The 25,978-nt window shown below is 32.4% G+C and overlaps 1 protein-coding gene and 2 long non-coding RNA genes across 4 annotated transcripts in view; 2 read left to right on the top strand and 1 right to left on the bottom strand.

Annotated features, from left to right (window-relative positions):
* Positions 1 to 1,695: 1,695 nt before the first annotated feature.
* LOC117120810 lies at positions 1,696 to 8,880 on the top strand. The gene is made up of 5 exons (XR_004447433.1): positions 1,696 to 1,745; positions 2,460 to 2,680; positions 6,519 to 6,542; positions 6,868 to 6,908; positions 8,858 to 8,880. It is a non-coding gene; the product is annotated as an uncharacterized LOC117120810 (long non-coding RNA).
* A 3,050-nt stretch (positions 8,881 to 11,930) lies between these two features.
* Positions 11,931 to 25,978, top strand: part of LOC117120813 — a 17,898-nt gene continuing 3,850 nt past the window's right edge. The window contains exons 1-4 of the long non-coding RNA XR_004447436.1: positions 11,931 to 12,018; positions 12,559 to 12,614; positions 13,838 to 13,964; positions 22,882 to 22,955. This is a non-coding gene — a long non-coding RNA (uncharacterized LOC117120813). The remainder of the gene's footprint in view (positions 12,019 to 12,558; positions 12,615 to 13,837; positions 13,965 to 22,881; positions 22,956 to 25,978) is intronic.
* Positions 21,301 to 25,978, bottom strand: part of LOC117120857 — a 7,018-nt gene continuing 2,340 nt past the window's right edge. The window contains exons 2-4 of one of the 2 annotated variants that reach the window (XM_033265948.1): positions 24,516 to 24,629; positions 22,852 to 22,950; positions 21,301 to 21,903 (exon numbers count right to left, since the gene is read on the bottom strand). In XM_033265948.1, the coding sequence (XP_033121839.1) occupies positions 21,772 to 21,903; positions 22,852 to 22,950; positions 24,516 to 24,629 (345 nt within the window). In that variant the 3' untranslated portion in view covers positions 21,301 to 21,771. Of the gene's footprint in view, positions 21,904 to 22,851; positions 22,951 to 24,515; positions 24,630 to 25,224; positions 25,570 to 25,978 lie in introns of those variants that run through there. The other variant, XM_033265949.1, reaches the window with a different exon arrangement.

Here is a 25,978-nt window from a genome sequence, read left to right as displayed (position 1 = left end):
ATAAGGACATGATGGAACATCGTAGGCTACCCTGTAGCTTTTCAACGAATAAAGTCCTATGAAAAATCATTGTGTAATAAAATACCCGACGAGGGGGAAGGGGGCAGATAACCTAAAAAACAACTATATGGTTTTTATTCATAATTTAGGAAAAATGTACAGTTTTACAAGCACCCAGTAAACTTTCATGTGTATAATATGCTTGGTTCATTTATTTTCACTTGTGTTTTAAAAATGAGACAGATTTTCCATCACATGAATATTTATAGCGATCATACAAAACTAAAAATGACCAATCAGTGGAGTATCAATAATTTGCCTGATGGGGGTAGGGCAAAGTGGGCGTGGTCATGTGTCTCTCAAAACGTATAAAAAATAATACAAAGGGCAAAGTCCCCAATAATATGAGAAGTAAGGGGATTCAAAGGCATATTTAATCAATTTTAGAGTAAAACTATGTGGAATATACAAGTAAATTTTTTTCTCCCTGACAAATTTTGGTTTTTTGTCTCCCAAACAGAGGAGCCATCTCTCCGACTCACTGGCGCAACCCCTAATGGCAACCTTTTGGGTTGTCCATGCTTGATCATGAATGTATAGATCCAAGTTCCAATGAAGCTTAGCCAATATAGATAAGCATTATAAACAAATTATTCAATTAATTGTTATTATGAGCAGGTCCGTGGAGTACCGGGGCTAGAAATCCCCACAAAAAAAATAGAAAAAAAAAAAAAAAAAAAAAAAAATCCAGAACCCCCAAAAAAAAAAAAAAAAAAAAAAAAAAAAAAAAAAAAAATCCAGAAAAAGAGCATGTGACGTAGGCCTATTGCAAAAAAAAAGCTAATTTCAGATTTAAATTCTATCAGCGTCTATATTCTCAAGCACTTCTATTCAAAACACTACACAATCACCACTAAGTGCTCGCTTGTTGCATGGTTTTCCCAACAAACCCAGATTTTTCTCCTAGCACCCCTGGGAACAGTCCTTACGAAAATGACCAATTCATTCAAATTGGAAATTAAATTGGATTCAATATGAGTCAGTTGGATTGTAATTGGAATGAATTGGATCCAATTGGTTCCAATTAAGAAAAAAATATTCCAATTGGAATTTTGGAAAAAAACCTATTGAGATCAATTGGATAACAAATGTCCAATAGGATTTTTTTATAAATCCAATTGGAATGAATTGGATGACAAGTGACCAATTAGAAATTGGAAAAATCCAATTGGACAATTAAAGTCCAATTTGATAACAAATACCAATTGAACTAAAAAAAAACCAAATCCAATTGGAACAGATTTCCAATTGGATTATAAATATCCAATTGGAATTTTTACTTATTCCAATTGGATAACAAATATCCATTTGAATTGCCTTTAAATTCCAATTGGATAAGAATTATCCAATTGGATTGTCTTAAAATTCCAATTGGATAGCAAATATCCAATTGGATTGTTTTTTAATTCCAATTGGAAGAGAAATATCCGATTGGATTGTTTTAAAATTCCAATTGGATAACAAATATCCAATTGGATTGTCTTTAAATTCCAATTGGATAACAATTATCCAATTGGATTGTGTTAATTCTAATTGGGATTTATTTGACCAATCAGAATGCAGTATTAACAGGTTTCTGGACAACTGCGTGATAAAAGTTATAAAGTTAAAATGCGCCATTTTTGCACAATGGGTGAGAGCATATGACAGGTTGTCCTGCTCTGAGTTGTTTTTGTTCATAAAAAGTAAGTATTTTATCAATTTTGTGTTCAAATTCCTAAACTATTTAATACAATACTAAGCCTGGTCCTTTCTTAGACTTTTTTTGAAATGATTATTGGTTTAGATTAATTAGAAATTGAATTTAAAAATCGAACATTGCCAACCAAATGCCATGGGTGACCTGAGGGGCCTAGAATAGTGCAGTGTATAGCCTTCCTTAGGCATGAAGGCCTTCAGGATGGGTAGATATGGCTGTCTAGGTGGGGCTAGGCTTTGTCTGCTACATATGCCATATCGTTAGGCCTGTCCAAGCCTAGGCTATGCTTGCACAGCCTAACTCAATAATAACAGGGTAATGATTAGGCCAAGCCTAGGCTAGTTCTCCTAGCCTAATTCAGATTGTTTCATATATTTGTTTTAAACTTTTTTATTTTTTTAATTTAAATTTGTTGATTTATAGGCCCCTAATGGCCTAGGCCTAACCTAGGCCAGCAGGGGGATACTTAGTACTAGGTGAGCCCAGAGGCCTAGCATAGGGAAGGCTAGGCTATATCTCTAGGCCTTTAGACTAGGCCTAGGCCTTGTCCTAGATAAAGGCATGCTAGGCCTAGTAGTACTGTTTAATTAATTATTGTTGATAATTAATGAATGATTATTATTATATCATCAGTATCACTATATCAAACTGCTTTTTATCTCTAGTCTAGGTCTATATTGTTTTTGATTATTTTTAACAGATTAACTGAATTTTGAAGCGAAGGCTCTGCAAGTATCTGATGTCAGGTATTTTCTGTTGAAACTAAACATTAAATTTTAACTTCAACTTTCCAACAAGTGTCAAGGCTATGGGAATTGCAATTTGTGTTTTTGATATCGACCACTCCAAAAATGAATTTGTTCGCCAAAAATGTAAGCGTGCGTTTCAAGCTGTCGACCAGGAAAAAAATATTTAAAAAGGGTGAGTTGGATACTTAAATATGCATGTAGTACCTCACTCTAGCCATTCGCTAGCACTACTTAAAATACTTCCCAATGAGTACATTTTGGGAAGTATATTTGTGCAGTATTTCATTTTTGTATTTTAAATAAATAAAATAAATGCAAATAACAATTGTTTCTTTTTTCTTTTGTTTTTTTCAGTATTTAGCAGTGTTTGTCAACCTCTTTGAAGCCTCATTTGGTTCTGGCATTTTCCAATTGGTGTCCATCTCTTTATGTTATCCAATTGAATATAATTCTAATTGGATAAAATTCCCATTGAAAAGTGCCAGAATCCAATTGGATAAAATTGGATTTTGGCACTTTCCAATTGGAATGTTACCCCCAATTGGGTTTATAATATCCAATTGGATAAATCCCAATTGGAAAGTGTCAAAATCCAATGGGATAAAATGGGATTTTGGCACTTTCCAATTGGAATTTTATCCAATTGGGTTTATAATACCCAATTGGATATAATTCCAGTTGGACAGTGCCAAAATCCACTTTTATCCCTTTGGATTTTGGCACTTTCCAATTGGAATTTTTCCAATTGAGCTAATAACATCCAATTGGAAGCAAGTCCAATTGGAAACAAGTTCAATTGGAAAGTGCCAAAATCCAATGATGTATTTTTCAATTGGATCCAATTGGAAAGTGCCAAAATCCAATGATGTAATTTCCAATTGGAAAGTGCCAAAATCCAATGATGTATTTTCCAATTGGATCAAATATGATTTTTTCCAATTGGAATGAATTGGCCATTTTGGTAAGGCTGCACCCAATGGACTTTCATGCGTATAATACGCAGGTAATAAATCAATAAATTGACCAACGAGGGGGGAAAGGGGCAGATAATCATTTGCGGTTCGACCTCATGCTGCATTTCTGGCTGTTAACAGAAATTGTCCATGGCACCTGTCTTCTGGAAAAAAACTTGGGTTATAAGTCCTGCTGGTTTGTTAAAGCACAATGGGTTATTTATTGCCAGTGAAGCCCAAGAGATGAAGTGAGTGATTGTAATGGGTTTACTGTTTACATTCCAATGGCTATGTTGCTGGCCAGGACTCTCTTGTTAACTCCCAATGGACATTCTTAAAACTAATTAAAGTTAAGTTTATGGAGCTGCTGACAGCTCCCTCTGGACAATTTGACAGCTCACTCTCAACCACCTGACAGCTCACTATAGACCATTTCTGCTAGAACTTTTGCCTCATGTGACATTTCAATACATCCAAAAACATCGTTGTACGATTCTGTAGCAATTATGACCTAATGAACGATGACAAGCAATGTAAGATTTTGATGATTTCAACATTTTTTATAATGATCGCAGCCTATTTACCTGATCATGTGCCACCGTCTCAATTCGATCCCTGGGTTGTGTTTAATAAATTAAACAAGGGGTTAGTTGCTAAACCTGGGAGAAAAGAGAGGATATCGAATAGGGTTATTATAGAATATACAATAAGTCGTCCAGTCACAGGCCCATATCCAGTGGGGGTTTTATGGTTCGGGGGAACCCCCCTTTTCTTGCAAACCCTCAACTTTTCTGGCGAACCCCCCTCTTCAAATTTCCCAAATAAGTCCTCCAACCCAACTAATGCACTGCAGACCCACTTGGACAAAGACCTTTTCAAACATGTCTGTTTATAGCATTATTTAGACCCATAAAGCACAAAAATCCCCTTGCTTTGGGAGTTTCGCCGATCCCACCAGGGCTTCGACCGTCGGACCTCACACCCAGAAAACCAACCCCCCACCTTGGAAGAACCTGGCTACGGGCCTGAGTCATAAATATCATCAACTGTTCCATTAAATATGGCATTGTCCCCAATCAATAGAAATGTGCCAATGTAATCCCTCTACCAGAAAAACCCACCTACCATCAATGCATCAAGACCAATGTCCCTTACAGAAACCTTGTTTAAGATTACTTCAACTTCATTTGTTAGCTTCAACTTTACTTTCCAATAAGTATAAATAATCTTAAATGTAAATAAATACATAAATCAATATAGGAAGGAGCTGGAAAATAGTGTAAACACTAATCAAGTCTAGCCCCTTGCACACAAAACCAATGCATTATTTAATGTATTATAGGGGATAATTATGAATTTTTCCCAACTTAACAAATATGCCATTACAATGCAAAAAAATAAATAAATATACACAACACATACAAAATACATACAATCGATAAAAAGTTCATAAAACAAATTACAGATGACACACAGAAATATTAAAATTTTGCAAGAAACGAAAACAATGCCCGGAATGCCCATAAAGTCATAGGACTTATTTCCAATAGGGGTCCGATAAAAAAAAAGAAAAACAGCAAAAATGGAATAAGACAATAAAAATTCAAGTAATAACATCTCCCTCATTCACAGCCAAAGCACAGTTATTCAGGTAATTTTTAAGTTTTTTTTTTTTTTAAGTTTTGAGGACTTGACAAGATTTAATTTTCAACGACAAGGAGTTACACTTTTTTATTGCATTAAAAAAGAAAGTTGTAGATGCCACTGAAGTAACGTATGGTATTCTATAATTAAGAGAGCTATTTCTTGTTTTATAATTGTGGTTTTCTTTCCAAGTTTTCTTTTAAATACACTGGACAAATATTTTGAGAAATTAAAAAAAAAATTAACTTTGTCTTGAACGTTAAGAATACCAATTTCAGTTAATTGAATTTGGCCAATATGGGACTGCAGACCTAAGTTTTTTATAAACCGAATCATACTGTTTTGAGTTGTTTGCAATCTAATCATTAATTTTTTTTCTCAATACCTGAAAAACATGACGAGGAAGCATAGTCAAATAAAGGTATAACAACGACGTGTATAACATTTTCCCACAATAAGAGTCAAGGCACGAGGCTTGATGGTAAAGATATCTTATTCTTGAGTTAGCCTTTGTGATAACTTTTTTGCAATTAAGTTACCAGTAACATAAATTATTACATAAATACACAAAAGAATTTATTTAATACATAAATATACAAAGAGATAATGGTAATTTTACTTTAATAAAAATATATTTAGTTCTCTCTTAAATACAGCTTTTGATTTGTGTTGTATATACAGTAGTAGGGTGTAGATATGAGGACCATTCAAATGAAAACGTCTTAGGCCACACTTATCAAGAACTGATCTACTGACTTAAAAGTCTAAACAAGTTACAAGGAAAAAGATTATTAAATTTCAGTACAGATTTCGGTGTGAATTTGAGGGTTTGAATTACCAAGATACTACTCAAGGTACATTACCTAAAAATGCAGGGTTGACAATTATAGTTCAAGTCTCACTTACGTTGTGTTAGTCGTGAAGTTGATTTTCATTGTTTTTAATAACTTCATAATTTTCTTTAGTAGTATTTAGTATTTTTGATTTTCATGTGTTTTTTACTTCATACTTTTTAATTGCTTGTTTTTAGTGCAAGTTCAACATCACTTCTCATTATGGAATTAAGGAAAAACCCTAGGGTTTCTTGTACAAACCGACATGTCAGTTGTACTGTAAAATTTTTCATTTGTTCATTTATAGCTTGTTCCTTTAGATATTTATTATGATAAACCTTTGAAATAGCAAAATTAATATCTAAAAAAATATAAATAGTGTAGAATCACTTAAATCATACATGAAATTACTGCAATAACACTGAGAAATATTTTTTTTAAATATACCTTAAGAACAAGTAAGTTTAAACATAGTATCTTTGTGGTTCCACTTGGTACTTATTTTGCCATGAAATTGTATTAGTAAATGTATTAGTAAACTATTCTTTTTAACCATGTTTGTCTGACATTTTTTTTTCAGTTACTCTTAATCATGGATGAAGAGGTAAAGTAAATCTGTTTATAATTAACTTGTTTTATTATATCAAATTAAGAGAATAATTAAAATTAAACAAATTCACCTAATTGATGTTGTTTTTGATAATTAAAATCTAAAACATAAAATTATGCAATGCATTTTTAAACAATGTAATACATAAAATATTTAAAAAGTTGTCAAAAATATATGACTTTTGTTTCAAAATGATACTGCCATGATGATATGCTAACATGGACTATGTGATCATTTTATTATTTCCATAATAAATGCACTGACCATATAAGCTGCTATTGTTATTTTTCATTTATTTTTTATTGCACATTTCTTGCAGTTAAATGAGGTTGAGAAAATGTTCAAACAAATTGAAAATGGGTAAGTTAAAACTAACCAAAGAAGTAGGTATTATCAATTCAGAGGAGCATAGGTAATTAATGTTAAAGTTCCTTTTTTCTAGAATTATAATTTTGTTTCTTTTGCAATCACACCACAGACAAGTTTTTTTTCACTGATAACCAGTTGCTTAGCCAGTTTTGCATCAAGTCACATTTAATTTATAAAATAAATCACATCCAGGTGAACACTACAAAACTCAGTATTTTTATATTATAGAGTAACAACATAATAGTATAATAATGATGATGAAGAAAAATAAAGTGTAGAAAAATTAAATTTAAATTGGTAAACATTTCCTTTAGTTTTCATTGTCATAGTCTAATTTGGTGTGTTGACGTCATCTTTCCGATTTGCTTGGCAGGCTTAGACTCCCATCGTCCGATGCCATGACGAGGTCGCCACACCAGAAATAATGATTAGCTTATCCATATAACATTATTTTGATTGCCAATCCCTAATATTTTGACTTACAAGCAAAATTTTGGGCCATATGAAGCTAAAAAAAACCTCTCCCATAAGCCCAAGGACGTTTATTCCAAGGGACAGAGGGTCTAGTCGGCCTGTGTTTGGACCCACCCTATCAGACACCCTGGTGCCACTACTGAACGACTATAATGGGTAAAGTATTTAACTAAGGTCCTGTCAGTTTTCAGTTACAAAAATAAAAAAAACTAAAAGTGAATAAATATATAAACATGTTTCTCATACCCCGATCCAAAAATTGGTATTTTAAAGCAAATTTCACTATTTCGTTAAGTTGATTTTCATTGTTTTTAATAACTTCATAATTTTCTTTAGTAGTATTTAGTATTTTTGATTTTCATGTGTTTTTTACTTCATACTTTTTAATGGCTTGTTTTTAGTGCAAGTTCAACATCACTTCTCATTATGGAATTAAGGAAAAACCCTAGGGTTTCTTGTACAAACCGACATGCCAGTTGTACTGTAAAAGTTTTCATTTTTTCATTTTTAGCTTGTTCCTTTAAATATTTATTATGATAAACCTTTGAAATAGCAAAATTAATATCTAAAAAAATATAAATAGTGTAGAATCACTTAAATCATACATGAAATTACTGAATAACACTGAGAAATATTTTTTTAAATATACCTTAAGAACAAGTAAGTTTAAACATAGTATCTTTGTGGTCCCACTTGGTACTTATTTTGCCATGAAATTGTATTAGTAAATGTATTAGTAAACTATTCTTTTTAACCATGTTTGTCTGACATTTTTTTTCAGTTACTCTTAATCATGGATGAAGAGGTAAAGTAAATCTGTTTATAATTAACTTGTTTTATTATATCAAATTAAGAGAATAATTAAAATTAAACAAATTCACCTAATTGATGTTGTTTTTGATAATTAAAATCTAAAACATAAAATTATGCAATGCATTTTTAAACAATGTAATACATAAAATATTTAAAAAGTTGTCAAAAATATATGACTTTTGTTTCAAAATGATACTGCCATGATGATATGCTAACATGGACTATGTGATCATTTTATTATTTCCATAATAAATGCACTGACCATATAAGCTGCTATTGTTATTTTTCATTTATTCTTTATTGCACATTTCTTGCAGTTAAATGAGGTTGAGAAAATGTTCAAACAAATTGAAAATGGGTAAGTTAAAACTAACCAAAGAAGTAGGTATTATCAATTCAGAGGAGCATAGGTAATTAATGTTAAAGTTCCTTTTTTCTAGAATTATAATTTTGTTTCTTTTGCAATCACACCACAGACAAGTTTTTTTTCACTGATAACCAGTTGCTTAGCCAGTTTTGCATCAAGTCACATTTAATTTATAAAATAAATCACATCCAGGTGAACACTACAAAACTCAGTATTTTTTAATGCACATATAAAGAATACAAAACTTCAAAAAATACTTTTAAATTTTACAATTTTTTTTTTTTAGTGAAGATCTATCAGATGAAGAAGTGATGAGTCAGGATCTGTCAGAAGAAGAAATGGTGAAAAAAAAATCATATTTAATAGGAAAATTTTATGTAAATTGTACCAACAGTTGAAACATTATTTGATTTCTTAATAGTGAATATTGATAACAGCAATTGAAAAGTAAACAGCAGTGCCCACCACATGATCAGTTACACTATGGTCCAGGAGAATCCCTTACTCTTATATGAATAGTGCACAGAATTATTTTTACAGCCATGGTAACACCTTGGCCCTTGATAAATACCAGTGGAAAGCCCTGTGTCAAAGCCGTAGCCAGGATTTTCAAACAGCGCTTGACAATATCAGGACGGACCCACTTTACGTGTACCGTACTCACGCGAATAAGCGCCTGGGCGCTTAAAACATTTTTTGCACTTTCTGAGGGGCGATTATTCGAACGGGGCACTTAGGAAAACAAAGTGGAAATTGATTGGGCGCTTATGGAAATAGATGAAAAGCAGGGGTTCTTATGGGAAATTATTAAATTCAAGAGGCAATTTTTGATTGAAATTAGCAGGATGGCAGGATCATTGTATTTTTTCTTGAAAACTCAGATGAGAATGTGCTAAAGGTCAGAAAAAGAAAAAGAGGAGTAGGACTAGGCATAGACAAATATGTAAAAAGAATAAAGTTGGAAATATACTGTCTGTCCAGGAATCGGGGCTCTCATCTGCCTAAGAGAAATATCCTCATTTTGATATTGACCTAAAGAAGAATATGTTTCCACTCTGCAGCTCAAATCATGCCAAAAACCACAGTCCCAGGATTGATTGGATTATTGACTTGCTAATAAGAAAATCTTCTGATATTATTGAGGGAGTGCTTATTCAAATTAAATGGGGGTGATTATTCAAGAGGGGTGCTTATTCGTGCAAGTACGGTAAATTAAAATAACGTGGACCCATTTTCTTAAAAGATTACCAATTTTACGCAAAAATCTGGACCCATTCTCTTTAAAATTTACGCATTTTAGGCTAAATATGGACCCATTTTTCAAAAAGTGGACTTATTTATGCATAAAACTGCATAAATTGGACCCATTTTTAAAAATATGAACCCATTCTTGACGACTTAGGAAATTGTGTTCGGCTGTCCCAATAGCTGGCTATGATATTGCCCTGTGGTGATTGAAATTTATGCAATTTACTGATATACGTTATGTACTACACATCATTTTTGTTTGTTATTTAATTGTAGTTGTAACCATGTTATTTCTTATTTTATGTCATACATGTAAGTGTATCAGTATCAGTTGCAATTTAGCTGGAAGCTACAAAGACGAAAAATTAGTTTTGACTTGATTTGATTGTACTATAATCTGATGAACTACAATTAATTAAAACTAATTTATAAATGTTTTGTTTTGCTATAGATATGCTGTACTTTGTGTGGCTTGAAGGTTGTCGATATTGAAAGCCATATAAATGAAGTCCACAAAAAACAAGTGTAAGTAACCAAATTTTATATCTGAATAGCTTGATAATTTAATGGATTTAGCCAAAATGTGACTGGAACATGATAGTTATTGGTGAATTTTATACTTGAGCGTTTAGTGGATGATTTAATTAATGAATACTTATAATATGTTATGTAGTGTAATAAATAAGGATTTGTACACATTAATTAATAGTATTACATATAATATTCAAATAATAAATATATTGGGACAGAATGTTTCATTGAAAGATGTGATGTTAAATTCAAGAGTAAATTAAATCCCATTGAAATATGCAAAAAACAAGTGTAAGTAACCAAATTTTATATCTGAATAGCTTGATAATTTAATGGATTTAGTCAAAATGTGACTGGAACATGATAGTTATTGGTGAATTTTATGCTTGAGCGTTTAGTGGATGATTTAATTAATGAATACTTATAATATGTTATGTAGTGTAATAAATAAGGATTTGTACACATTAATTAATAATAGTATTACATATAATATTCAAATAATAAATATATTGGGACAGAATGTTTCATTGAAAGATGTGATGTTAAATTCAAGGAGGTGGTGCAGAGTAAATTAAATCCCATTGAAAAAATGCAAAATATTTATTGTTTTAATTTTATTTATTGAAATATATATTTGAAAATATAAGATTTATTATCTTGCATATTAGTATTAACTATACAATTCCTTTTTATTTCAGGGAAAAAAAAAATTCCACAGGAAAAAAGGTGAACATTTTGAAGATGCTTTGCTTATTTTTAATTTAGTATTTGAAAATTAATTACAAACCGATTTCATAAATATATTGGTCCAAATAATAAATACAAGTGCTTACTTGATCAGGTTCAGGTGTAAAGATTAACCTAACACTTTAAATTAAATATATAGTATTACCAGTCATTAAATAAGTGTAATTAATTTTGGTGAATTGTGATGTGTATAAGATATAGCACCGTATTCATTCTTGTGTATGTACACTTAATATACTATCTGATATTCAAACTTATAAACAATTGCAATATTTATGCAACTGTATTATTTTTTAGGAGTGCCCACTATGTGGAAAAAAAACAGTATACACCCCATGCCATGTGCGTGAAGTTCATAACGTTATTGAAACACACAAAAAAATATGCATGGCCACCTTAAAATTGAAGTGAGTATTCTAATTTTAATTTTTACAATGCTGTAAATAGAAAATGTCTATAATTATTTTTAAAAAAATAGGCTCCCAGTGGGAGCTTTTGTCTACTACTTTTCGTTGTGATTTTTTAGTGAACTTTCTAGGAGTGGTCTTATCTAGAGAGTCACTTTCTCTGTTTTCAATTCAATCGAGATCTTAATGTAAAACTAGGGCAAGTATTATAGAGCATGGCATAATATTTTGTAAACTTACTTTTCACAACCATCTTAAGCTCTTATCCATCCCATATTCCTCCACACTGAATGTACTTAAAATGTCAAGTGCCTAATCATAACAAAAAGCAATGTATGAAAATATTTGAGTTTATGTATTACAGTAGAAACATTACAGATACATAAAAAAGTTATTATCAGTGATTTTTATGTTTATATTTATTAGGAAAAGGCCAGAAATGAAACAATGCGGCTTATGCCATGCCGCTGTCGTTAGACTAGACAGGCACCTACAAAAATGCCACGATCTGAAGGTATTGTATAGGCCAGTAAATACAAATATATTTTTTAAAATTTTCATGGTCCATTTTATCTTTTAGAGTACATAAGTTCCAATGATACCATTTTTCAATTATATCATGATTTTTAATACAATTTTGTCAATTTGGTATGTATTTAACAAATGGTTTTCCACATCTAATGAAAACACATTTTCACAAAATCTATCAATATCATTAACATTTCTTTTTAGCCTAACAGTAATCATCATTATATTGATTTTATACTGATTTCTTTTTTTTTAATTGTGAATTCATTTTATTTTTAGCTCCGAGGACGAGCTCTAGAAACACTCAGCTTATTGATTAATAAATATTTTTAGTATCGGTGGCCGTTTGGGCCAATATACTCTGCTGCCTCTATATACTGCCCTCATCAGGTCTTTTGAGATTACGAGAACTTGTTTTACTATGAATAATCATTTTGTGCACACTTGCATGTTAAAAAATTAATCATTAAAGATAAATCAATCATGAAAGAAATATCATAAACCAACATTTTTTTTTAATTTATAGAAAAATGATGAAGAATACAAAAAAGCAAAAAGGAAGTGTTAAGTTGCCTGTTGAAGGTATGATTTTAAACCCTAAAACACTATCAATGATTACATTTTCAAAAAATAAAAAATTTATAAGTGGTGAGGTCATCACTTTTACTTGTACTTACTTTCCTATCCCTGACTGACCACTATATAGATATAGTGCCTGCAATTTTTTATGTCTTGAGTGAAAAAAGCACAAACTTGGGGTGATTTTATCATAGTACATCGCAAAGGAATATTTAATTGCTAAGCCAAGCTGAACGCACACAGCAAACCTAACACATTTCTCTCTACGGTGCTGGATATACATGAATGAAGGTTAGACCATCCTAGGCAAGGCTTAGAAAGGCATAATGTTTATGAGATAACAAGGTAATTGAATCATTAAATAACTGAAAAAAAAAAATAAAGCTAAAATAATTCAGAATAATATTTACAGTACATTTCATTCTATTAAAGAAATGTTTACCGGAGGATAAGCCACCTAATAACCATTAGTAAACTTCATTAACCACAACCATTTTATTCAAAATCTTCGTATCACAAAGAGCTGTGCATGTACTACTAGCAAATCATTCTTATACGTGCAGCTAATGCACAGGAACAGTAATCACTAAGCAACCGACCACGGCCACAGACAGCACTATAGGTTTATGATTATAGCAACCAGGTCTACAACCAGCAGTTTGATTAAAGGATGATGGACGTCACAACTGACTTTTACAGCAATTATAATCGAGTAACTTCATACACTATAGAACATAGCAACCTTAGTAACCATTTTTTCCTTCAAAGAAAGCCATTGTCCTGCAGATTTCAGGCAAATTTGTTTTCCACAAATAATGGCTGTTTCGGCTTCTATTTCCTATAGTGTACTCAAAACTTGCTATACATTTGATAACACGATAATATACTATTGAAAACAAACCATACTATATAAATTGAACAAGTTCTATGCAGTATATGTATACAACTTTTATGAACTCTAAATCTTCCTTAAATTTTATATTACAAAAAAAAATTTAAATAAAAAAAAAAAAGACGCAACAATTCACATAGTAGATAAAACAATGTACATCATTGGGTAAGGTGCCTATTCCCATTACCTGGACGAAATGTTCACCACGCTCAAATACTGGCTACTTACACAGTGGGACTTTATTGGGAGAAAAGTTGTTCATCCAAAAGTGTTTGGTATCCGATAAGCAAAGGCACACATTATTGTAAAAATTTACTTATTTTTACTTTACTAGAATCTCAGAGCGACTTCAAGGAGTACCTGCTTACAAGCAGACAGCACAAACGCCGACAAGCCGAATAAACCATTGCAGAATTCAATGCAATCTCCGGAGGAAAAGAAAACGCCAAATATCTAAGGCAGTAAGTTTTTAAAAATTTAACTATTATTATCTATACCCACATTCTATTACATAAAGCCACCTTTAATTTTTTTTTTATCAAATCTTATATATTTATTGCAATATAATATAAAAAGTTTGAGAAAGTATGGCAGGCAAGGATGCATTCAATATATGCTTAAATGTAAGACTAATACCTTAAAACCTCGAATTGAAGCCCTGGGCTTTCTTTTTTCTTTGCGAACTTTGGATGAGTTTCTTTTCGAGATGGGATTCTTTTTAAGATGGGCTTCTTTTCGAGACTACTTTTGCAAAATAAAGAGGGGACTTCTAATCAAAATGAATGCCATAAATTGTTACTATAAAACAATAAACATGGCAACTATAACATCAATATGTATCATAGAGTGTATCTAACTGACATTAAATCACCTAAACTACTGTATAAACCAAGCTTGTTTTTCAGTTATTTTTTCTGAAATTCACTGTATGTGACTGTATATCTTAAAAAGAAGCCTATGCAATCTTGAAATGAAGCCCATGGGTTTCTTTTTGAGATGGGCTCCTTTTCGAGGCTAATTATGCAAACTAAAAATGGGGCTTCAATTCGAGATGGGCTTCAATTCCATCAATGGGTAATGGGAATAGGCTCATTGATTGAAATTATTATATTATCTGTTATATATTTCAAATATTTAATATCAATAAACTGTGATTCTATTCAAAGAGATATGCAGTGTAATGTAACCAATTTATTTTTTTTTGTTGTCATTTAGTCAGTGAACTACTAAAATGTGAAATCAGAGCGTTGAATAACAGTTTTAAACTTCGATTTTGGAGTTTTTGCGTAGACCATGTATGCAAAACCTCCGAGATCGAAAAAAAAATCGAGTTTTCGAAATCAGAGCGTTGAATAACAGTTTTAAACTTCGATTTTGGAGCTTTTGCGTAGGCCTACGCAAAACCTCATCAACATCATTCTCATCAATCATCCTCATCCTAAATTTTGTGGTGCGACCAAAATGGTCTACTGCTAAACGTAAATAAGACCAAAGAAATGGTCATAGATTTTAGAATAAATGGCACTTCTGTGGAAATGGTAGATAAATTTAAGTTTTTAGGAATCTATTTAACTAACGATCTGAAATGGCGAGAAAATACAACTAAGTGCATTAAAAAGGCGCAACAGCGACTCTACTTCCTGAGGAGACTTAAGTCTTTCGGGGTCTGTAGAAATATTATGTCTATTTTTTACAAGTCCGTTATTGAGAGCGTTCTTTTATACTCCATTGCTGTTTGGTATTGTGGCACCACCGAGGCTGACCGAAATGACCTCCGACGTATTGTTAAATATGCCTCTCGTATAATCGGTCACAATGAGGATGATATTGAGGAAATATTTAATGCCAGAATGCTTAAAAAAATAAAATGTATAATTGAAGATCCAACACACCCTGGTAACTCTCTCTTTGAATTGCTCCCCAGTGGGAGAAGATATCGGTCAATTTATGCTCGAACGAGCAGGTTCCAAAAGAGTTTCTTTCCGTCAGCCATCCGGGCCCTCAATGCAATACAATAGCATTTCATTGTGTCCGTTGCTCTGATAATTCACTGTTTTTCCATTTGTTCATTGTTTGCCGACTTGGATGTTGGTCCATGTTAAATAGAGTCACAATATTTTCTATGTGATGTAATGTATGCATTGCAAATGATATAATAAATTGAATTGAATTGAATTGAATCAATCATAATCATCATCATCCTTATCTTCATCATCTTCAAACTCATCCTAATCCTCCTTATTATCATCATTATCCTCACCGTCCTTATCAGCATAATTTTCTTCCTTTATCATCATCCATCATCATCTACCTCATCATCTGCCTTCTCATCAACCACATCATCCTCATCCTCCTCATCATCATTCTTATCTTCATCATCATAATCATCATTACCACCATCCTCATTATTATCATCATCCTCATCATCATCCTGATTACTGTCATCATCATCGTCATCATTACCATCATCATTTTCATCATTATCCTTCATCATCAGTCACCATCATCATCATGAGGAGGATGATGATGATGAGGAGAAGGACGAGAATGAAGATGAGGACGAGGGTGAGGATGAGAGGCATGATTCTCATCATTCATCATCATCATCATTCTCACCAATCATTTTCTATCATTCTCATCACCATCATCACAAACATTATCACAAATCTTCTTCCTCACCTTTATCCTCATCACCTTTCTTCTCCTCATCATCAACATCCTCCTTATAATAGGGATTATAATGAGGATGGGGATGACAATGAGGAAGATGATGATGATGATGATGATAATGACATCAGTTATAGTAAGAATAACAGTACTATCGCTGATATTAATGTGAATTACTAATAAAATATAACTTTTTTTTTAAACGCATGAGAATAATAAAATACTATATTAATAATATTATAGAGTAACAACATAATAGTATTATAATGATGATGAAGAAAAATAAAGTGTAGAAAAATTAAATTTAAATTGGTAAACATTTCCTTTAGTTTTCATTGTCATAGTCTAATTTGGTGTGTTGACGTCATCTTTCTGATTTGCTTTGCAGGCTTAGACTCCCATCGTCCGATGCCATGACGAGGTCGCCACACCAGAAGTAATGATTAGCTTATCCATATAACATTATTTTGATTGCCAATCCCTAATATTTTGACTTTCAAGCAAAATTTTGGGCCATATGAAGCTAAAAAAAACCTCTCCCATAAGCCCAAGGATGTTTATTCCAAGGGACAGAGGGTCTAGTCGGCCTGTGTTTGGACCCACCCTATCAGACACCCTGGTGCCTCTACTGAACGACTATAATGAGTAAAGTATTTAACTAAGGTCCTGTCAGTTTTCAGTTACAAAAATAAAAAAAACTAAAAGTGAATAAATATATAAACATGTTTCTCATACCCCGATCCAAAAATTGGTATTTTAAAGCAAATTTCACTATTTCGTTTTTTTCGTTGGGTTAACTTTGTAGTAGTTCATTAATTATATATACATATTTTTTATTCTTGTAATTATAATATTGTATTGAGATTGTATTGTATTTTGATAATAAAATTATTTTTACATTAAAAACATACCAGTAGTTTTTCGCACCATAATGGACGCCATTTTGTAATTTGTCATAATGACGTCATCATTCCGATAAAATTTTTCAATGAGAGCGATGAGTAACTATTTAGCCAAGTTGTTGCTACATTTCATATCCACACTATATGTAAAAGTGACCAAAAACATAAATTTATTTCCCCTACCCCCATCTTAAATAGTTTAATATAGGGTATTTTAGGTCAAAATTTCTGTAAAAAGTGCTGTAAAAAAAATTGCCCAAGCCATAGGCATGGGGATTTTTTTTCTGAGACACTATAGGGTATGCTGATTCAGAAAAACCAAAAATTAATTTTCCTTTACTTTTTTCCCGCTAAAGTTCATTTCAGCAGTTTTACAACCAGGCTATAAATTCAGATATAAATATAATGACGTTAACAAATAAATAACAATACATCAAGACTCTGCAGGAGTCAATCTTAAAGATTAATCCAAACATTGATATAAATAAGCTTCAAAAAAAGCAACTGATAAGATGTAAGAAGTACAAAGATTGGTCACAAAAGCATGTTCGATGTCGGACATATACATATCAGGTGAGATAAATTTTGCAGCTTTAGTCTGATTTCTAGCTATTTCCCATACCAATATGGATCGTCTTGAAATCATACAGTTATGCAGGTGTGTCTGCCTTTTTTTCGTCAAGTCAACTGAGGTATTTTAGAATTGTTGAGTATTTTCGATTATTGCTGTGAAGATCTGTAAAGTTCATTCGGTATAATACAAATTTATTCACAAATCGGTGAAAAGGAGGAAAAAATAGCTTGTGCCATCGAAGTTCGACTCCTAATCTAACAATACATGATAATTTTCTCAAATATTTAACATACCGTACTGGCGCGAATAAGGGCCCTGTTTGAATAAGCACCCTCCTATCGTGAAAATTGTCTTAAGCGCCCCGTTTAATTAAGCGCCCCTCAATTTTGAATAAGTGCCACTCGATTCCTAAAAATTCAATCATACTTAATTTTCTGCATGAACTTTTCGCATCTATCATAACATTGTCGGTCGGTCAGTCCATCTATCCATCTGTCGGTCTGTCAGTCTTTAAAAGCTGCATTTTAATGGCAAATTATTCCAAAGTTGTTAACCACAATACTTTTTTCAAAATAGATCTGAAAATGTGATGACCTTGAATGTTGTAGCCCAAAAAGATGCACAATCAAGCAGATATGACTACTAGTCTGGTTGTAAAACTGCTGAAATGAACTTTAGTGGGAAAAAAGTAAAGGAAAATTAATTTTTTGGTTTTTCTGAATCAGCATACCCTATAGTGTTTCAGAAAAAAAAATCCCCATGCCTAGGGCTTGGGCAATTTTTTTTTACAGCACTTTGAAATTTTGACCTAAAATACCGTACCCTATTTTAAACTATTTAAGATGGGGGTAGGGGAAATAAATTTATGTTGGAATGTAACAACAACTTGGCTAAATAGTTACTCATCACTCTAATTTTTAAAAATTGATCGGAATGATGACGTCATCATGATAAATTCCAAGATGGCGTCCATTAAGGTGGGAAAAACTATGTTTTTAATGTAAAAATAATTTTATTATCAAAGTACAATACAATCTCAATAAAAGGAATAAAACGAAATAGTGAAATTTTGCTTTAAAATACCATTTTTTGGATCGGGATATGGGAAACATGTTTATGTTTTTAGTCACTTAGTTTTTTTTTTTCTATAACTGTGAAAACTGACAGGACCTTAGTTAAACACTTACCCATTATAGTCGTTCAGTGGTGGTCCGAGTGGGTCTGATAGGGTGGGTCCAAACACAGGGCTGACTAGACCCTCGGTCAGAGTCCCGGAATAAACTTCCCTGGGCTTATGGGAGAGTTTTTTTTAGCTTTGTATGGCCCAAAATTTTGCTTTTAAGCCAAAATAATGTTATATGGAAGCAAATCATTATTTGTGGTGTGGTGACCTCGTTGTGGCATCGGATGTTGGGATTCTAGGCCTGTCAGACGGGAATTCCCCACCTCCCAACCAAATTTGGAATGACGACGTCAACACACCAAATTCCAAGACTATGACAATCAAAATTAAAGGAAATGTTTACCTATTTAAATTTAATCTTTCTACACTACATTTTTCTTCATCATCATTAGTATATTATTATGTTGTTACTCTATAATATTATTAATATAGTATATCATTATTCTTATGTGTTTAAAAAAAATTATAGTTTATAATTCACATTAATATTAGCGTTAGTACTGTTATTCTTAATATACTGATGTCATTATTATTATCATCATCATCATCTTCCTTATTGTCATCCCCATCCTCATTATATTCCCCATTATAAGAAGGATGTTGATGATGATGATGAGAAGAAAGATGATGAGGATGATGGTGAGGAAGAAGATGATGGTGGTTATGATTGATGATGATAATGATTGTGATGATGGTGATGAGAATGATGAAAATGATTGATGAGAATGATGATGATGATGAATGATGAGAACCATCCCTCTCATCCTCACCCTTGTCCTTCTCTTCATTCTCGTCGTCCTCATCTTCATCATCCTCATGATGATGATGGTGACTGATGATGAAGAGGATAATGATGAAAATGATGCTGATAAGGATGGTGAGGATAATGATGACAATAAGAAGGATTTGGATGATGAGTTTGATGATGATGAAAATAAGGATGATGATGACTATGATTGATGATAATGATCGTTGATGAGGGTGATCGTGATAATGATGAGCATGATTGATGAGAATGATGTTGATGAATGAGGTTAATGATGACGAATGCTGAGAAACATCCCCTCTGCCCCTTAACCTCATCTTCATTCTTGTCATCCTCATGATGAGGATGATGATTGATAATGATTAATAAGGATGATGATGTGGTTGTTGATGAGGACAAAGATGATGATGGATGATGATGATAGATTATGATTGTAATGAGGATGATAATGACAATGATGATGATAATGAGGACTATGAGGATGAATGAGTGATGATGGTAAGTAGGATAAGGATGAGGTTGGTGATGATGAGGATAAGGATGATGATGATTAGTAGGATAAAGATGATGGTGATGATGTTAAAAATGATTGGTGAAGATGGTGTTGAGGGTGACGATGATGGATGAGGATCAATCAATCGATCAATTTTCAAACGGTGTGGGACAATATTAGAGTGGACCCACTTTACGCAAAAATGTTAAATATCTGGATTTTCTTAAATTTTACCCATATTTAACTAAATATAAGGAATATGGATCCATTTTATGCATAAAATTACATAATTTGGACCCATTTTCAAAATGTGGACCCATTTTTTGTGGACCCATTGGAAAATGGTGTGGGACTGCCCACTGTGCCAATAGCTGGCTATGCCATTGATGATGATGAGGATGATGGTGATGATTACAACGATCGATGATAGTAAGGATGATTATGATGATTAGATAACAATGAGAATGATGATGACGATGACGAATAGGATGAGGATGATGACGGATGATGATAGTACTGTAATGATATCAATAGTGGTAATAAAAATATTATAAATAATATTATTATATAACAGTACTAACAATGTAATTCATTCTAATATTAAAATATAATTTTGAAATAACAAAAATACAATACAGTAATAATATATACATAATAATTAATGATTTCAACAATAATAGATAAGCATAATTTACTACTATTAAAATAATAGTATTTTATATATTCTATATGTGTACATTGCTTTGATTAGATTGTAATTTGTACTTTCAGAACAATAGTAATAGTAATAATAATAATATAATAAATATTACAAAATTAACCATTTTCTCCGCCAAGATGAACGCCATCTTGGAAATTGGCATTATGATCATTTCATTTAAATTTGATAAAGACAGTAAAGAGTAACTAGTTAACTAAGTTTATTGTCAATTTTCACATTTATAGCAAAACTAGAGGTTAATAATATAATGCCATAGTTTTTTTAATTTACTCCGATCCGAGTCCAGAAATTGAATTGTTGGGTCTTTCAGAGCAAAATTTCGCTAGTTTTTTTTCCAGTGGGTTTATATATATATATATATATATATATATATATAAAATAAGTACGAATGCACAAAGTAGAGTCGTATACATTGACATAATAGACATAAGATAATTTTTTATTTCGAATATTTCGAGCACACCTGTGCTCTTCCTCAGCGATAAACACGTATGATTAAAAAAGCTTTACAAACTAGCAATAGGGGATAAACAATATAGCAGTGACTAAGATAAATTGTAAATGATATGTATAATTAGACCGGATTATAAAGGGCGGTAACAACAAAGAAAATAAAGATAAACGAAAGGGCTAATAAATGAATCAACTGTTGAACAGCATGCTAATAAATAACACAACTTTTACACACATAAGAGAAGTATATATATGAATTAATACTTCAAATAAGTGTTTCATTCATCATTTTTTTTAATTTATTTATTTTAAAAAATCCAAATTACCCTAACCGAACTATGCATTCTGGGGTAGGGACGTCACTCCGCTAAGGTCCTAATGACCCGCATACCCCTATCCTAACCGAACTAGGCATTCTGGGGTAGGGACGTCACTCCGCTAAGATCCTAATGACCCGCATACCCCTATCCTAACCGAACTATACATTCTGGGGTAGGGACGTCACTCCACTAAGGTCCTAATGACCCGCATACCCCTATCCTAACCAAACTATGCATTCTATTTATTTTGTGTCTGGATATTTCGGATTTTATCCATGACAAATGGTGTATTGATACGTTTTGATTGTAGATTTCCATTACCTGAAAATAATATTTCCATAAGTTTTGTTATAAACAGTTACTGAAAACAACACCTATAAAAAGAAACAGACAGAAGATATATATAAAAATATTGTATTATTTGCTTGCATTCGCAAAACCAAATCCACAGTGAGTTTTCACAGATCAAGAGCATTTTGAATTTACTTGATGCAATGTTTATTTGGGCTCACTCCCTTCGGATATTTCACATAGTTTATTATGGTTGCAATGAATAAATTAGCACAGTGGTATTCAAAGTATCAGTATGGATTTCAAAACCTGAACCACGATCACAAAACATTGCAGTGCCAGTCACTCCCACTATGACCCTTTTTAACAATTACACAATCTTTATAGACTTTTATACTTTAATATTTTATCTCTTTAATATTATGGAGCTTTTGGTTTGCAGTGACATAGGCAGGGCCACCAAGAGGAGAAACTGTAACAGAGCAAGGGTTGGTATGGGGCCCCAGTCATGAGCATGAAGCTAAGAATGGATTGCGCCGAAGGCGCGAACAAATTCTTGTGGTGTCCCTGTCAATCTGGAGGGGCCAATTATTAGGGGACCCATGTCATTATTGAGGGCCTATGATAGTAAATTTTTTTTTGGAAAAATATTTTAAAAAAGTAATGCTACCGGCAATTTATATGGCCCCTCCCCTGGTGAGCTTGGGTCCCAGATATCTTTCCCCTTGCCCCCCCCCCAGTGGCCCTGGACATAGGACTCAATGACATAATATGAGGCTTTCCATCACAAAACAGCCTACTGTCGCTAATTGTTAAACTGATTAATTAGCATAAGAATGTGGCGCTCTGCCGAGTAACTGGAGCAAGAATATTTAACACTTTGAATGTTAGGCAGCCTAAAAGTGCACTGGGTCATTGCAAATCCAAATATTTCTGTTATTGTTTTGAAGAGCATCTTTAAATTTGCATTGTACTAACCTTGGCCTTTGTTATCTTCTCCTTCATTAGGCCTTCAAACAATGTTTTAAGAAGGCCCAAGTCCATATCGGTGTAGTTGGTTCTTGGTCGTCTGCAGTTCTGTTGTAAATAATAAAAATTAATTAATTAAAGGTCCTGTGTGTCGCAATGAATATGCAACAAACTGAAGCTTAAATAAAAGTATGTTCAATTTGTTAATGGTAGAGTGAAATATAATTTCATAGTGTACCAAAAAGCACTGAAACTTTTAGGAAGATAAACTTTGCGACATTTGGAAAATAGGTCAAGAGTGCATTGTTCTTTTGTTACTCACACGGCCGGCGGAACGTTTTTCAAAGTGGGGGGGCCCCACTTATAAGCAGGCGCGTAACAGGGGTCTTGGGTGATACCCCCCCCCACCCACCATATAGAAAACAATACGACATAGGGCTTATTTTATTATTAATATAGGGCACACACGTGTGTTTGAAACTAAATATAAGCATTTTCATCGTGGTTAGTATTTATTACAATCATAGGCTTATTCTTTCACCATCATTACACAATGAGGCCCTTCTTTTAGGTAAAACGATCTATCTTAAATTTTCTTTCTCAAGTTTTGGGACTATTATGTTCATAAATAACTTAATAACTTATAATAAGGCAAAGGAGGGCAAGCACAAGCTTTAACCATAACAAATTTTTTTGTTTTTAATTCTAATTTCGTCGGAATTGATCAAAACTCAATAAATGTGCAATTTTTAGAGGAAATTGGCCTACCTCAACAAGAAATGCTCCTATGTTATATATGGCCACACTCATTTTTTTAATCAGAATATAAGCATTTTCCTTATGGCTTTATTTATTACAAACATATTCTTTCAAAATAATTACACATTGAGGCCCTTCTTTTAGGTAAAATGACCTATCTTAAATTTTCTTTCTCAAGTTTGGGACTATGTGTTCTAACTTAGAAGGCAAAGGAGAACAAGCACAAGCTTTAACATTAAAAAATGCGCGCGAAGCCCGCAAAAAATTTGTTTTTTAAATCCTAATTTCGTCGGAATTGATCAAAACTCCCTAAAATGTGCAATTTTTAGAGGAAATTGGCCTACCTCAACAAAAAATGCTCTTATGTTATATATGGCCACACTCGTTTTTTAAAACTGAATATAAGCATTTCGTTATAGCTTTATTTATTGCAAACATATTCTTTCAACATCATTACAGATTGAGGAAAAATTATTTTGTTCTAAATTCTGATTTCGTCGGAATTGATCAAAACTCCCTAAAATGTGACTCGGTCGGGTACTGGATAAACATTCTCTTTCCCATCCTTCTCCTCCTTCTTCCCTCCTTTTTTTGCATTTCCGATCATACAAAAATCTCCATACATTATATATTTTTGGCCAAAAAGTGGGGGGGGGCCCGGGCCCCCTGGCCCCCCCGCTTCCGCCGGCCATGACTCAGTGACTCAACTGTTGTAAATAGATAATCAGACAATGATTCTACATTGTTTTATTTTTATTAGATTTTTATGGTAAAATACAAGATCAGAAAACAAAATTTTAATTTTCAATGGACCTAAGAAATTCCAAATATTGGAAATAGAAATATTTTGGAAATAATTACATTTTTTTTTTGGAAGGTGGGAGAAATTATGAAATATAAAAAATTTACTTTACCGGTAATGAGATGAAATTTTCTTGTGCTTCTTCTTCACCTTCCTCATCTACATCATCTTCCTCGTCTACATCATCTTCCTCATCTACTTCATCTTCTACTTCCTGATTTGGTGCCTAGGCATTGTCAAATTCAATATTTATAATAAATTGCTACAGTTCTCAAACATTTAGACATTCAGATGTAATTTTGAATTCAAAGTAAATGAATAAGATTGGAAAGGAATAAGAAAGTGAAAGATTTAAAAGGAATAAGAAAGAAAACAAGAGACTGAAAAGGAGTAAGAAAGTAAAAGAACTGAAGGAATGAAATATAAAACAATAGACAGTAAGTACATAGAACTTAATTGCAAAGCTGAAAAAGAACTAAAAATGTTGTGAATGATAAGGTATAGAGATGAGGAAAGAAACAAGTAAATATAGATTAAATAAAGGAAAAAGAGGTTAAAGGTAACCTGCGACCAATCTTCTGCTTTTTTCTTTGTTATTTTGACGCCATGACTGTGAAATACGAAATAAGGAATTAGAACGGGGGAAACTGTTAAGTGGTTTTCCCCAGTAATACAGTTCTTAAGTAATAAAGTTTTTTATGTAAAAAGCAGCTTCAATGTGATTTATAGATAAAGAAACCAAATTATGGAAAAAGAAGAAAGGATTTACCTGACTTAAAATAGCATCAAAAGTCAATTTTAAAAAGAGAATGGATTGATCACAGTATAAATAGAGCTAATTTATTATGTTTTTAATCTAAATGAAAGATCTTGTAAAATTGCACAAATTAATTACATAATGAAGTAAGTCTTACCATGGTTGCAACTTGTTTGTGAAAGTGTGTGCAATTGACTGTTTTGTCGCACCTTATTCCCAGGTGGTGCCATAACCTGGTCATATCCTGGCAGGGTCTTATGTCTTGGCCATTTTGTGATATGAAGAAGAGTTCACCAGGTGCTGCTGGTTTGTGGTGCACAATCGACATGAACATTTGCATCCGGTTATAAATGTCGTCTTCCAGTATGAGAATAGCTGGGCCCTGAACTGCTGTTTTATGGTTTGCAATCTAATTTTTTAAAAATAACTTGTTTCATCATTTTTTTGTATTGTGGTTCTATATGAAATATGTAAAACCATTTAATTTTGATTTTTTATAGACACTTTAGAAAAAAAGATATGTAAGCATAGTTGAGCGGCTTTTGCCGCACTTCGGCTCTTTTATCATTTGGTGCTTTTACCTTTCATCATTACGTACGGTTCTTTTATCATTCGGTGCTTTCATGACCTTGGACATCGGTTCAAGTGGAAAAAAATCAACGGCTGTGGGAATGAGCCTAGTGGAAAATCGCACGTAACAAAGCACATTCAACATGTCATTATCTTAGTGATAAAATTAATAACAAAAAAAAAACAAAAAAAAAAAAAAACACAAAAAAAAAAAAAAAAAAAAAAAAAAAAAAAAAAAAAAAACAAAA

The sequence above is a fragment of the Anneissia japonica genome, unplaced genomic scaffold (genome assembly GCF_011630105.1).
Source record: "Anneissia japonica isolate Jap-2015-1 unplaced genomic scaffold, ASM1163010v1 scaffold287965_len1858130_cov191, whole genome shotgun sequence".
Lineage (NCBI taxonomy): Eukaryota > Metazoa > Echinodermata > Crinoidea > Comatulida > Comatulidae > Anneissia > Anneissia japonica.
Note: the sequence above shows the minus strand (reverse complement) of the source record. Positions and strands in the feature narration are given on the sequence as shown.